This window comes from Montipora foliosa, chromosome 3 (genome assembly GCF_036669935.1).
Source record: "Montipora foliosa isolate CH-2021 chromosome 3, ASM3666993v2, whole genome shotgun sequence".
NCBI lineage: Eukaryota > Metazoa > Cnidaria > Anthozoa > Scleractinia > Acroporidae > Montipora > Montipora foliosa.
Genome location: NC_090871.1, coordinates 49,489,030 through 49,504,508, shown reverse-complemented (window position 1 = coordinate 49,504,508; position 15,479 = coordinate 49,489,030). Strand labels below are relative to the sequence as shown.

At 35.1% G+C, this 15,479-nt stretch overlaps 1 protein-coding gene across 1 annotated transcript in view; it reads left to right on the top strand.

The window, feature by feature from the left end:
• LOC137996044 (ephrin type-A receptor 4-like) overlaps nt 1–15,479 on the top strand; it is a 55,910-nt gene extending 40,431 nt beyond the window's left edge. The window contains exons 4-6 of the mRNA XM_068841483.1: nt 14,208–14,351; nt 14,994–15,332; nt 15,430–15,479. Coding sequence (XP_068697584.1) covers nt 14,208–14,351; nt 14,994–15,332; nt 15,430–15,479 — 533 coding nt within the window. The remainder of the gene's footprint in view (nt 1–14,207; nt 14,352–14,993; nt 15,333–15,429) is intronic.

Sequence of the window (15,479 nt, the reverse complement as noted above, 5' to 3'; positions counted from 1 at the left end):
CACTTTGAGCTAATCTTTGTAATTCATCTTCCCCTAATAAGAGAACTTCCTTTGCATGTCGATCCTCATATAGAGGTCGCCTCGAGAAGTTCGTCGTTGTCATCTTTTTCTAAATGTTTTATTATTAATGCTTGAACAAGTTTTCGTATATTCTGTTCACTTCTCTTTATAGCTTGTCTTCTCCCCTTTAAAGGTATCTTCTTTGTTTTTGATAAAAGTTCAATGACAGGATCTATTTCCTGTCCTTTTTTGTTTACTTTCTCTGTCTGAGTATTATATATCAGATCTGATAAAGGGAAAATTTCCCCTTCTCTTGTAAGTTCTGTATCGGATATAACAAAATTTCTGATTGCGTCGTAATTCTCGTAAAACCTAAAACTATTGTCAATATCGTAATTTTAGTCATAATTTTTTCATTAGAAGGAAAATATAGTTGTTTATCCTTTTCTCCTATGTAAAGTACCTTGTTCGGATTACGGATAAGAATTTTTTCACTGTTGCTTGTCTGAGAAATGGTTGAAAACTTTTTTTTGTAATTTCTTATTCCTGATGATCTAGTTCTGTACTCTTCCATAGTCTTCACTTGAATAAGACCGACAACGGTGGACCGTCTTCTTTTAATGTTCGTTCGGATAGAAACTGGTGCACAATGGGTCATAGGGTGATTGTCGACTATCATATAACCTCCTTTTCTATCTGTCCATAGACGATATATTTTCATAAATGAGTCTTTATGGTTTTTTGTAGGCACATAATCACGAAAACGAAGTCATAAAGTTCTGCTCTCATTTCTAAATCCGAAAAAGATTAAAACAGAGAATTGACTGCGCATTACGGTAGCATATTTTCCTGGTGGATAATGTGATTGGAAGACAATTAAAGAAGTTATATTCATATGATGCGCGTTTTTTGTTAATAATTGTTGTACTTCTAAGTTATTTTCTAATTCACTTTGTAGATCATCTATCACTATTATACCAGGACTGTGATCTTGACCGAATAACGATTTGACATTAGTCGGTAGACCTTGATTCATGATGATTCCCATTTTTTTCCATCTTATTGAAAGCAGGTTACCATACAGAACCATAGCAGTACACAAAATAATCATTAGGTCTGGAAAGTAAAAGTTGTAAAAAGTGAGTTTTTCCTGTTACTGTATTTCCATATACCCCGATGTTACTCGGATGAGAAAATTTTGCTGGCGAGACACGTTTACACATTTCCATGGTTTTAATATAAATACTTTCTTTTCTTATTCACATGAGTTTTTATCTGGTTACGAGGCTTACATATTTGTCTATCTTAATTCTTTCAAACTGTTTTTTATAACAGATAATAATTTTTTATCCGACACATCCTCTATGTTTATCTCGTGTTCTATCTTATCTAAGTTTTGGGAAAATTAGAATGAATTTTTTCCCACACTCTATAATCGTTAGAAAATTGATCTTTCTCATCGAATTTCTTTTTAAAAATTCTAAACTAGGGTTTTCCGTACAACTCATTTTCTTTCAAAAATAAACACAATAATCTCCACAAACGTCGGAATCTAGCTGTTGTAACGCTATTTCATTTGTAATCCATTGTTTAGTTAAAAATTGTCTCCAATTTTCATTGCCATAAATCTCATCTCCATCATACGAATCAAAATAAAAATTTTTCCTCCTTTACAAAAAATAGCAACCCAATGTTCTCCATGTGTATCGGTATTCATTATGAACAACAGAAATATGGAATAGGAGAAGGAATTCTATCGGCTGGAAAGACTCCTAAAAAATCATTTTTACTTATATCACTGTCTTTTGAACAAGCTAAGCTAGTTGAAATGTGTCATGCATTTTTTAAGTTCTCACACCGTCTCTGATGTTACTAAATCTAATAGGTATTTTGGTAGGAAGTTCCTTGAAATGTTTTGGTGCCCAACCTTTGTCTATTGGATTAACACAATTTAACTATCCTTTTTCAAACCAACCGGTCACAAGCTGTCGTCTCGCAGCCGCATTTGTTTGACTAAACCAAACCCTTGCTTTGAAAACACCATCGAATTCTCTCACAGTATTGGCAATCCCCTTCTTCTATTTGCTGTTAGATTGACATAAGCAAACCATCGACCATTAGGGATTTTATCAAGAGGAAAATTTCCAATGTTTTCTCTCTTCGAGTCTTCCAATTCTGCCACCATGTCACACTGAGAACTCCAAATATCTATTTTCTCTGGTATTTGCCCAATTGATATGAACTTTTTTAAAGATGGGGATGTCATTGATATACAGTTGAATTTTTGTACAATTAAAAGGCTGAAATAGACCTGGAACTTCTAATCTAGAAGGATTCATGACAGTTCCAGCATCCACTAATCCAAAAAAGAGTTGATCTAGAATTTCTCCATCTAAAGCGTCCAATTTCTTATCTGTACTCCGTCTGCTGTGTTATTTTTTGAAATTGTTTCGCCAAAAACAAGTCTGATTTTATCAAAACTTTTTGGTCTTCTTCTGGCCCCATTGATTTCTAATCAATTAAGAGAAACGTTTCTGTAGTGTTAACTTGATACACAGCATTATTCACTGCCCCGTCTCCATCATTGGCTCCCACTCGTGATATTAACATGAATTCATCACTTTGTAATTCGATTTCCAGTTCATAATTCATTAAAGATGGCAATGCTTTGTGAATTTCATGAAAGAAACCCGGCAAAGGCTTTATCTCTTGATGGGAACCCATTGGATATCATATTGATATTCTTCAAAAGCTGTTATTTCCTTCATTTCATCAGTCGGGTCAGCTCTCGCAATACCAACCCTTTCTTGTATAGAATTGTAATTCAATTTCGGGCTATAACCTCTAGTATACAACAGTTCGGGATGTTTTTTTCCTTCTTTACTTGTTTGAAAATCACTTCTCAAAGCTTCTGTAAAGGACATGTAAGGCGAAGCTATTTCTATATCATGTTGACTTTTTGGTTTTACTCGTATGGCTTTGATAAGCCAGCTAGCATAATCGTTTATAAATCGAATGTGAACGCTAGCACCGTTTCCCGTACCAGTAGGATTTGTAGCACGTGCTCCAGCAGCCGTACACGGTCTAAGTTTAGTATAAAATTCGATGTCAGAAGGAATAAACCAGTTTTCTTTTCTTGCTTTGACTTCGAATTTTAAGGTTTTAGATGTAGTTTCGTAAGGTTCTGGATTAATTTTTCTAGGATAAGCGTCTGCCCAAGTTTCTACTAAAGGTAATTTCTGGGGTCGTCCTTCAACTTCCTCTTCTAAAACTGCGACGTCTGCAAATCGTTTCATTTTCTTATTTCTTTAATTTTTCCCTCTTTTTTTCAAACCTTCTAAAAAGAGAATGAAGTGTGTCCTCTTCCGCCTTTCTCTTTTTGTCGAATGAGAGATCTTTTAAGTCACTGAGACTTTTATCCGAGTCATTATCTTCTGCTTGGTCGACACCCAATAACTGCGTCATTTTAGTATTCATCGCTTTTAATTTTACAGTTTCCCCTTTTCCTTGTTCTTTTCCTTGATGATCAGAAAGAATTTCGTCTCGGATATCGTCTCTTTTTCTTTGAACTTCATCTCTCATTTTTTCTTTTACTTCGTCTTCTTCTGAAAAAGTAGTCTTTCCACGTCCTCCTATCATCATTTCAAACATTCTTTTATGTAAATCCAATTCTCTTTCATTTTAATTTTGTTTCTCGTCTAATAATTCCAATCCTTTTAATAATTGTTCCATGTCTTCCATGTCTTGATCATTTTCTTTCACATTCTTTTGTGATTCCATGAGCTCAGAAAATACGTTTTCTTTAAGATTAGTAGTATCGTTGCGTTGTTTTTTCAATTCTTTAACTTTCATTTTTGTCTTTTCTTCTTCCTTCTCCTTTTTAGGTGTTTCTTTGTTAACTCTACGATAAGAAAACATGATTATGATGGAGATGTTAACTCTGACAATGCTCTTCTTAAAAATGAGAAATCACAAACTAATAGTTACATTTATCTTGAGAAGTTATCGAGTAATTTTTTGACCCCAAATCCTGCAGCTCCACTGAGAGCTCCAGTTCCTACTGCAGTGAGTTTGTCTCCTTTTCCATGCTGCTGCGGCGATTCTGGTTGTGGGTTCTAAGAAAAGAATTCCCTTTCCTCTTTGTTGTTTTTGTAAGTAATTTTTAAGAAGAGATTCTTCTTTATTAGTCAGCATTTTTTAGGTAGGAAGAGCACTCCTTAACAGAATTTGTTTCAATATGTTTTTTCCTACTTTTCCAACCACAGATGTCCCGCTTTTAGTAGTGTTTCACCTACACCAAATCCGTTCCCCCTTTGCATTTTTACAGCTCTCAACCAAGGAGAACTTAATGCCTTTTCTACATAAGCTCTTATTACAGCTGCTCGACGACCTGGTCTTGGTTTACCGGCATTTCTACCATGCATGTACCACCCATTTACAATCGTGTGTGGTCTAGTTCTTTTTCTTCCTTTTCGTATCATCCCTACTTTATTCAACATGCTGTTAATTGATTAAGCACCTGCCGGCTCTTCCGTTTTTTTATTCGATGGAGGTCTGATTTTATCTAAAAAACCTTTGATTTCATTTCCCATTGGTTGTCTCGGTCCCGTTCTTTTTTTGGGGATAATAACAGTGTCGGTATCTGTATCAAAAGTAGGCAAATCGAATGTCACTCGTTTTCTTTTTCTTCTTCCACTAATGCCGACATCTATTCCCGAATCTGGTGTAGGAGGTCCCGCCATTTGTAACAAAGCTTGAGCAGCGGCATTTTCGGCATTAGCTCTACGTGGTGTCTTTTTCGTATTTGCTCCACCAAATTGTGAATAAGAATTAAGTCCATTAGAATATGGTCCTCTATTATGACCACTATTTTCTTTTTTTAACCTTTTCCTGGTTGTAAGATTTTATTGCCTAAATAATCTGACTTTCCCATTTTTTGACTTAAGTTAGAGCTCTTCGCCTAATTCTCAAAACCGCAGTGACTCGAGCTTTTTCAAATCTTCTTCCTCTCGTGTCTGCAAATCGAATGAAACATGAATAGAAAACATTTAAATTTGTTCTTTTCCAAGTCAACCTCTCAGGTGAATAATGAATGTGATCTTTAGAATAATCAAAAGGTACTGCTTCTAAATTCTGTGTTCGTTTTTTACCTACCATTTCGGCCATCACAAAATCACAATCTACAAGAACAAATTGAAACGAACTTGGAGAAACTAAAGCCCAAATAGAGAACTCATATGTTCGTGCTAATTCTATACCTTCTCCATTTCCGCTTGTTGCATCTAATCTTACTTCTTTTAATTTATTACCGGTTTTAAGATCAGTGAAGTTACATCTTGAAGAATTAATATCTTGAATTAACTTTGTTTTCTAAATTCAATAATCCTAAAACTCTAGCCATCCTCACATTTACTTTTAACTTATTTGTCCCTATTTCTATTTTACTCTTTTTTTTTTTAAAATGATCAATGCTTATTTTAAAATCCGATTGACCCTCATTCACCTTTTCAACAAATTCTCCAAACGTACTTATTTTAGATTCTGGTAAATGAAATGAAGATTTTGATCCATCGGATTTTTTTATAAAGACAAAAGCTGTTTCTTGACTACTTCTATCACTTTTCAACACATTTAAAAAAGTAGTTGCATCTAAACACAATGAATCGAGTGCAACTTCGTAATCTGTTGAAGAATGACAAGCCTTATACCGAAAATTAATTGCCAGTCTCCCATCTTCATCTGCCACACCATCAAAATGAAGACGATCTGGTTTGAGATATTCATCATGTTTTCTTTTTTCCATTTTTTAAAGCATTTCAAACCAATTACTTCGTGCTTTTCTGAAGTAGAGACTGGCAAGGGTAACACCGTAATAAAATCGAGGTCTCTTTAACCTCTTTTCACCTTGTCGCCTTCCAGAAGTTCGACGCGTCCGGTCAATTTTAACTTTTTTCCCCCTCTGCTTTCATTCTTAATTTCAATTATTTCTTCTTTAGTTTTTGTAATTACTGTTCCATCCACCTGAGTGGACGAAACAGGAATAGAAGAAGAATCTTTCACTTGCAATTCGAAAGAAGGATTGGATCTTGCGTCTGCCACTTGTAATCCGGTTTCAAAAATACATAGTTTTTAGTATTTGACGAATGACTAAGATCTTTAGTCTTCGATGTAATTATAATTTGAGTTTTATCAAATCCATTAGAAAATAGACCCATAGAGTCGAACTTATTCTTACTATCCAAACAGAAAGCTTTTGCTAATTTCTCATTAGCAACAATAATAACTACCATTTTCAGTTTTTGGGTCTTACAATGACGTTCCATTCCTTCAAATAAATGATATTCCACACCATTTAAACTACGTGTAGAAGCTGGTTCCCCGGAATATGGTCCATTGTAGACGAATGATAAGGCGACCCCTATCGTTTTACTGAATATAAGATCATTTTTGTCTTTATCTGACCAATTTCTATGCATTATGAAATATGGAGCTAGAGTACGTCTTGCTTTAGGATATTTTACTGATAAAAAGTCATATATCATTGGCATAAGTGATGTAGATTTTTTACTATAACTCTTGTTTGTACTTTTTCTAACATTCACCCAACTCTTCATTCCATCAGTAAGACGATAAACCCCCCAATTTTCAACGTGAAAAAAAAAATCCAATTTCTTCATCTTTTAAATTGGCATCAGTCAATACATCACTCCATTTTGGAGTACTGGTTGATTTTTCCCAACGCAGTTCCTTTCCAATCTCATATATTTCTTCGATGACTTCAAATTTCGTATTATACTTTTTTTCAGGTAGACTGAATTAGATAATAGATAATTTGATCCTCTCGTCGATCAACCTAGACAAAATACCGCCATTATTGACCTCATTGATTGCGATGGGTGTCGAATGTACTCTATTATTATAATTTTTAATGACAAGTCGAGTTAACTCCTTATTACTCTTTGTTGGATAATGTAACTTATATTTATAGAAGATTAATTGAAAGGTTCGATTAAACCTCTCTATTACACTAGCTTTCAAATCTGTTGTTATTCTAAAATGTTTTATAGAATTATGCTCACAAATCCTTTTAAACAAATGATTAAAAAACTCACTTCCTTGATCGGTTTGAATTTTATGAGGTTTCTTGTTCCTTTCAATTATCTTTTTCAATGCATTCAATACATTAAGAGCAGACTTACTCGTTATTACTTCAGCATCCGCTTTTCGAGAAAGTAAATCGATCTTATTCAACCCGAATCTATCGGATTTTGACCTAGAAGGCGCGTGTGGATCGATTAAATCTAACTGCCATTGATCATCTAGTCCATAAGCAAAATAAGGGGTTCTCACCTCCTTCAATTTTCTATTTCTTATTATCTGATTAGAAAGCACGTATTTTTTTTTCAAAAGCTTTAACATCTTTAAAATTAATTTTTATCCCTAATTTTTTAGTCCAAATGGTTCATATCTTCATCCAGTTTATCCAGTTTCTCTCTTACTTTTTTTTTCAATTCTCCGATGATTGTTTCCTCTACCATACTTTTATCAACAATCAACGGATTCCAACGAAATTTGTGGCTGGGATCAGGCGGATGAGGTAAATCATTATTAAATTCAAAAGCTGGAGTATCTGAATTAACTCCCTTATCATCACACTTCAGTTTCTTTGCAGAAGGAGTTTCTGGATTCAGAGACATCGTTTTTACCTTCTTCAAACGATAATGAAGACAGGAAAAGAGACGATCTCGTTTTAAAACACCCTAATTTAACCCCTGACCTTTGATCAGATCTTCTCTCGTTATTTCCACCACAACATACGAGAGTCATTTCGACTTTTTCATCTGTATAATCATTCCTGTCCGGAAGATCATCATCATCATCTCTTTGTGAGCGACAACATTTTAGAAATGACCCAACACCCACAGTTTCTTCAACACCACTCATACTTCTCTGAACACAGTAAAGACACAAATGAATTCAATGTTTTAATTCTCTTCATCTTATTCATTTTCTAATATCCAAAGGGATAAGCAACGCAAGTATTCCAGTCTACAACTCTCTTGTCAAAAAATAATTTATACTTTTTTTTAAAATTCCACGATGTTCGAGAAAAAAGGGATCATCGTTATCCCCCCGCTTTATATCGAATTTAGGAACCTCGACTGATTTCTTCACAATTCCATTTTTGTCTTTTGGTAGATCCGAAACTTGTGATTTACAAATTAATTCGAAAAGGTTTTCAAAATTAACCTTTCTCTCAGTTTCCCTATTTCAACCTATACCTGCAACTTTAAAACCAGTTTTAATCTTTTTCTTTTTTTCTTCCGAAAATACATCATATCCGTAATTCTTTGGACCACCACTACAGAATCTAGAAATTACACAACTCTTATCATAACCTTCAACGTCCTCTAAGACGTTTGTCAACTCACCCAAATAATCACCTAATTCGGGTTCAAATTCTTCTCTGTCTTTTTTCGAAATGTAAAAACCATTATCAGTGTCCATATAAAGTACTCTATCACCTAATTTTTCAAGTAATTCCACGTACAAATGCAAACGAGCATAACCCGTTACAAAGGCTGCTTGAACTACATTACCTTTAGAATAGGTATAACAGCTTCAGGTTTTTTATGTCCATGACATAAAACAGTGACAGGGTTAAGAGTACGAAAAAACCGTTCTCTCATGCTACTATCTGTGACAAAATCGAAAAATTTAGCAGACTCATGTGTTAATTTTGTAATACGTCAATCAAGTCTCCGAGCCTAAAAACCCCAACAAGAATTCAATAAAAGTTTCGACGAAGAATGCATAACATCATTATTCTCAATTTTATCATAGTCAAGTTTTATGCCTTGTTTCTCTTCATATCTCTTTATATAACTTTGTTCCTCCTCTTCGCTCTCACAAACAACCCGATTTTCCTTGTTTTACTTTCAAAATTTTATTAACAAAAGAAGCACACGTCATAGATCTCAACTATTTCATAACCTAATTCTTTTTTTTTTTTTTTTTTTTTAACTTTTACTTTTACAATACTTACAATACTTACGACCCCTACCTACTTAACAAACCAAAGCTATTAATTTATACCATACAATACCAAAAAAAAAAAAAAACCAAAAAACCAAAAAAAAAAAGAAAAAAAAAAAACCAAAGCCCTTTGCAACACAAACAGTAATTAGGTTCTTTCAATTACAAGTCGTAGGACTGTAATGTGAGAGGAATGGGTGGAAGCCTTCTATTTTAGGATAATGACTGCGTGTTCTACAGGTCCAAATGTAATACCTCGCGACCAAAAATAAAAAGTAGTAATTCTTGTTTTGAATTAATTGAGGCTTTAGACCAACAACTAATGATGGTGACAAGACTAGCGTAGGAAGAGCTTTGTCACGAATCAGCCGTTCCTTAAAAGCTTCCCAGAAACGGGACGTTACAGTGCAAGTCCAGAATAAGTGAATGAGTGATTCCTCTTCCCGTTGACAGAAACTGCAGAGATCGTTATCAATAAAGTTTATTTTTTTCAGAAAATTATTGGTGGCTAATCGCCTGTGAAACAACTTAAATTGAAATACTAGAGGTTTAGAGATTTTGGTGCATTCAAAGGGTTTTCGATACACGGCGACCCAGTCCACAGTTTCGTTTGGTAACCTAATTCTACCGCTTCTTCACCTTTAAATAAAAAAATCTGCAAATTCTGTTAAACAATTCTCTCCCAAAAACTCTCTTTCTTCAATGAGATTTGGGACAAAAATAAACCTTTCTTTTTTCTCATCCCACACTTTCATGGTCTCAATGGCAAAAAGACAATACTCCCCTCTCTTTTTATCTATCTGATTTCTGAATTCTTGATTTGAAAGATCTAGAGGTTGGAGAAAACATGTATGAGTATCCAAGTTAACCATTTTCTTACACGAAGCACACGTTGAAGCATAACAGTGACGTGCCTCGTCCACAATTTCTACATGCAACAAGATTATCACAGGTACCCGTATAAGTAGAAAACATTCTAGATTTACCGATTGTGAAATGATTATAAAAACATTCCCTACTCTTAAAAATTCTAAAACACAAATCACATTGTAAACTACACGTATCACTACCCTCCTTATCCAACATGCAAACACTTTTACAATCCAAACATAAATCCTTTTCACATCAATGTACCCTGACACGATTTCTCAAGAATTGAAAACATTTCAAACACAATCTACCCTCTTTACCCAACAAAGAATTAACACTCTTCACTAATTAAAAATGAGAATCGTTAAGATATAAAATTACCGGTTCCTCAAGACCATCTCTATTACAATGTAAAATAGGGGTATTATAATGCTCTCTACTTATGACACAGATAGGATGAGAACAATACTCGTCCAATCGAGATATTCGTTTCACTCCCTCTAAATTTAATTCAATAGATGGTAATCCCGCTCTTCTCAGTAACATCTGACAAGACCTTCTCATCGCTCTGCCTTTTTTACGACAAGAATAAGGGAGAGACTGGCCAATCGTAGCCCTTAAATCAAGGCCACGACTCCACAAAATGGGTCAAATTTTTTTGGAACCTCATAAAGAGAACGAATATTCAATAATACTTGCTCGAATTTTTTCCCGTACGAATTCAACAAGTATCTCGCTTGATATCCTCCTCCACTAGGAAGATGAACATGATAACCTTCAATTCTAAAACTTCCGTTATCCAAACTGACATCCTCATTCGATTGAATAACAAGACCAAATTTTTCAAATAAAAGTCTTTCATCTAAATCTTTAATCTGATGTAACGGAAGAGAAAAACCACATCTTTAAACCCACAAACGAACAAAAGGGTTCTGAATTGTCGAAATCGAACTATTAATTCTCTCTTTCTTGTTCATATCTTCATACTTTTCTTTTATCACATCTGTTCCATGTCCGGTTTCATACCAAAACTTAAATTCTGGCGAAGGTTCCGTCAACAAATAAAACAATGAAAACACAAAGGCAAACATAGTGAATATACCTTTGGACTCAGATGAAACAAAGGTCATATTTATATGGAAAAAACAAAGACCCACACAAATAATTCAGACAAACAAAGGATTTTATTAACATTCATCCATTCCTTTCAATCTAATACAAGTATAATACCTGGTTAACGCGTCTCATCATTTAACAAAAAGAAAAGAAATTCATCTTCTTCTTCAATATATTCCTTAAGATCACAATCATAGTCAGAACGAATATTCATTTTATATATCCGTAATCGACATGAAATCTTCCTCTTATCTACTTCTTCCATCTTTTGACCATTCGGGATCATGATCGGGTCACAGCCTGTCTTATCGTCTTAACATACTTGAACTGAAAATAGAAAAAACAAGAAAAAAAACATCACGTCCACAATGGACAAACAGGAAATTCATAAAATTCCAAAGGTGACAGATTTAACCATTGAAAAACATTGACTATTTCATCGTTCAATTCCAAAGTCTCAGCCATTCCCTTCTCTTTATGTTCATCCAACGAGTTCTCAACAACAAATGAAAAACAAAATCAGAAAACACAGATTTTTTTACTCCTTTCAAGAAAAATGCATCCATAAATCTTCTTTATTATGTAAATATGCCTTCCTGCCTCCTTCGTCAACAGCAATGAAAAGGTAATAATATCCATCATCGTTATCAACGGAAGGTATTGTTATTCTGACGCGTGACTGAAATCCACCCGTGCAATGTTTGACCTCTCACCATTCCATTCCAAAAGATCTCAAGACCATCATTCCTTCTTTTGGCCACAAAGACTTACAACATTTACATTCTTTACCGCAAAAACGTGTAGCACAAGTCAAATGAATATATTTTCCACAACAACTCGTCACATCTCTTCTCCCGTCTTCGAACTCACAATCGCAAAAGTAACAAACAGCGATATAAGATGTCATGTTTCCTTTCTTCTTTAAAAAGGATCTTGTTTCTTTGGGCTCCTTACAAAATCAAAGTTCCACTGCATTGATGGTCTTTCTTTATATCGATGTTTATTTATCGGAACATCTTCCGAATCAAGTGAAATAGGAACTGTTTTAAACCAAAATTGAAAACCTATTGATGTCTCAATGTTACGAGTTCCCTTATTATTTAAAAGGTAATCTCGTGTATAAATTGGGGATGATTCCATCTTGACTAAGAGACAGACAAAAATCAAATGACCTCTTTTTTTTTTTCACTCACATTTTATTCATTTTATCGCCCATAAAAACAATCACAATTTTCGGCCTCACAAAAGAATGGTCGACCAAATTCCTTGTAAATACTATTCTCCATGAATCTTACATTTTCAACAAAATATGACCCTCCACCTTCGCAAAGAAACTCTTCATACAATGTGATTAAATGGCAAAACATCTAATTCAGCTAAAATCAAATTGATCATTCTTTCCCTAAACACATGTCGCGTTAATCTTGTTGCAAATAAAGAGGTCAATTTCACCTCTTCTTCCATTTCATCCAGCGTTTTGACCATCTTCTTCATTGAAAACGTCATCTTCCTTCTCCTTTCCCCCAATGGGTAGATCTTCTTCTTCTTCCTCACACTCTTCTATCATAGGAAGATAAAAATCATCCACAATCAATCTACATCGACAAATCAAAAATAGAAAAAAATCAACCTACCACAACAACATTCAAAATAAGACTAAAGAAACAAAACCATTAACATCTCCTTTTTCTTTCAAACTCACCATCACACCCATGTCAATCAAACAGCAATTGTAAAAAAATCGCCATCCCTTTTGCTTCTTGTTTCAGTCTAATTTCAAATTTTCTCTTCTCGTCACCATCTTCCATAAAAGAAACTCCTGCTCTCTTAAAATTCAACCATTCCAACACTTTATCCCTCTCTTCGATCACCTTTCCTAAACTCTTAACACTCCATGAACCAAATAATTTCAAATACAAGAGATATAAGTCCTCAACCTTCCTATCAAAAATTTTTCATGAAGTTCAAGACCATTCAACTTTTCTTTCTTCTTCTCCGTTACATCATCCCATGTAACAACTCTTAAATCTTCCACTCCATGAACAATTTCTCTCACATCATTCAATTCTCGTCCACTATCCCCCATCTCCTTTCTTTTCTAAATATAAAAAAAACATGTATCGACTTACCTAGCACTGCTCTCTTCTCATCTTCTCTATGTCACGACATTCTAAGATGATCTGCAACATAGAATTCACCTCATCCTTCCCTTTTTCAAATTCTTTTTTCAATAATTCATTCTCTTGGGTATCCGAAAACTCAGAGAACAAAGCTCTGGAATCCATTAACCAGCCTTCAATCTTCTCTCTCTCATACAAAAGGTCGTTAAATTGTCTGTCAAAATCCGGACCAGGTCTAATTTTGTCTATCATGTCATAAAATCGAGCTTTGACTCGCTCAAAAGTTCGCTTCTGAAAACGAACTTCCGCCAAATCCTTAACATTTCCCTCTAACACTCCAAAATCAAAACCTCCTCCTGCCAAATTCCTCTGAATATATGGGTAAAGTAAAACAATATCAATATAGGCCCCCTCTGCATCCGCCATCTTCCCCGACCTCGAGTCTCGGCCCAAGTCTTCACAGTCAAAAACTCATTAGCTAATTATGACCCTCATTAGCATATTATTCACAACCTCATTAGCATAAAAAGTGTACGCTAAGTCTGAATATACTACTAGACCATGGTTTGGACCCAGCACTTTAGGGGCATACGGCAGACTGAACAGGAGGAATTCAAATAATAATAATAATAACAATAATAATAATAATAATAATAATAATAATAATAATAATAATAATAATAATAATGGTTGGCTCCGATTATACAGTATTGGCTCTGCTAATTGTTGTACTTAGATCTTGATGCTATGAGGTACTATCACAATGAGGGGTTAAAATCAATGAGATTGTTAAATTCAACTTGGTAAAATCAAGTTGTATTTCTTGCAATAGGATGATGGTTAAATGACTTTGTCTACTCTCGCGTCTGTGCATGTCCTTAATAAATAGATGAGCAGAACTGGGCCAAACAAAAGAGAGACAAATACATGCAGATGGGGTGAAATTGTCTTTCTACCCTTTGCAAACAACAATGTATCTATTCTTTTTTTGGTTGGGAGGGGGGGGGGGGGGGGGATGGGGGGTTGAGATATGTCTATTATTAAGGTTTTTTCACCGTTCCCTAGAATGCCCAAAAGGTTTATTCAAAAGCACTGTAAGCAACAGAAAGTGTCATGAATGTCCTCAGCATTCTGTGCCTAACCCAACCACAACAAGCTGTACATGCAAAGATGGATTCTATGCCGTGATGCCCTTAGTGCCTTGTGAAAGTAAGAAGAGTTTTTGTAATAACTGTATGTGTACTTAATTGACCACTCCCTTCTGGGGCTTTCCAGTGCCAGAGAAATAAATCGTCATTAACTTTTTAAAATAAACACGACAAATTGTGGTTGGAGGGCAGACCAATAAATTGGATCCCTACACGTTAATTATTTATACAACTGCAGCAGAGACGTTGAACTGGGATACCCAGAAAAACCGTGGCTAGTTGTCAGAGTTTGAAGTCTGGCAAAATAACTACTTGGCCATTGAATGTGCAATGAAGTCATCTTACTGGGATGGCTTTCAAAATGACCATTGAATCAGATGTAAATGCTAGTGTTATATCAATGCAGGGAAGGAAAATTGTGCTACTCTGGTTGCTGTCCAAGTTACTGTAGTTGTATGTCTCCACACTGGCTAATAAATTAAAGATTTTGAGAAAAAAGCAAGCAAACGAGCTCACGAGCACACACCTCTGCACTGTTAGGAGCAGTGACCATGGGCGTGAGTGTGCAGTATTTACTATACCATGGAGAGATTTAAGAAAATATCAGGTATAGATATCTTAAGTAGTGTGAGCGGGAAGTGAACTTTAAAAGTGATTATTTACGTTGTGTCATTTATTTGTGATTGATATATTTCCTACACAGCCTTGCCCCTGGCTCCGTTGAACGCCAGTGCAAGCATTGTTACAACAACACATTTAACCATCAGTTGGATACCACGGCATAGCGTAAACAGAACACTGCGATATTCCATTGATTGCTTCACATGTGAGTCACGCAAAGACAAAGAATGCCGTGGGCTTTGTAGTCCAAATGTGCAGTTTCAGCCAAGCCGAGACAATATCTCTAACGCCAGTTTAACAGTGGATGGCTTGCAGCCTGGTAGCTTTTATTTATTCAGAGTATACTCTGTCAATGAGTTGAATAAACAGGAAAAAGACAGGGACAGATGGAAGTATGCAACAGTGTTTGTGCGTACCAAGGGTAAGATATCAACTTGGATGTCATAATTATGTCCACCGCTATTATTGCATTACCACTATACAATTCCCTATTACTATTTTCATCATTGCCCCCGCAGGGTTTTACCCCAGACAAACCCGAGGAGGAAACCTAGAAGCCCCCGGGTAA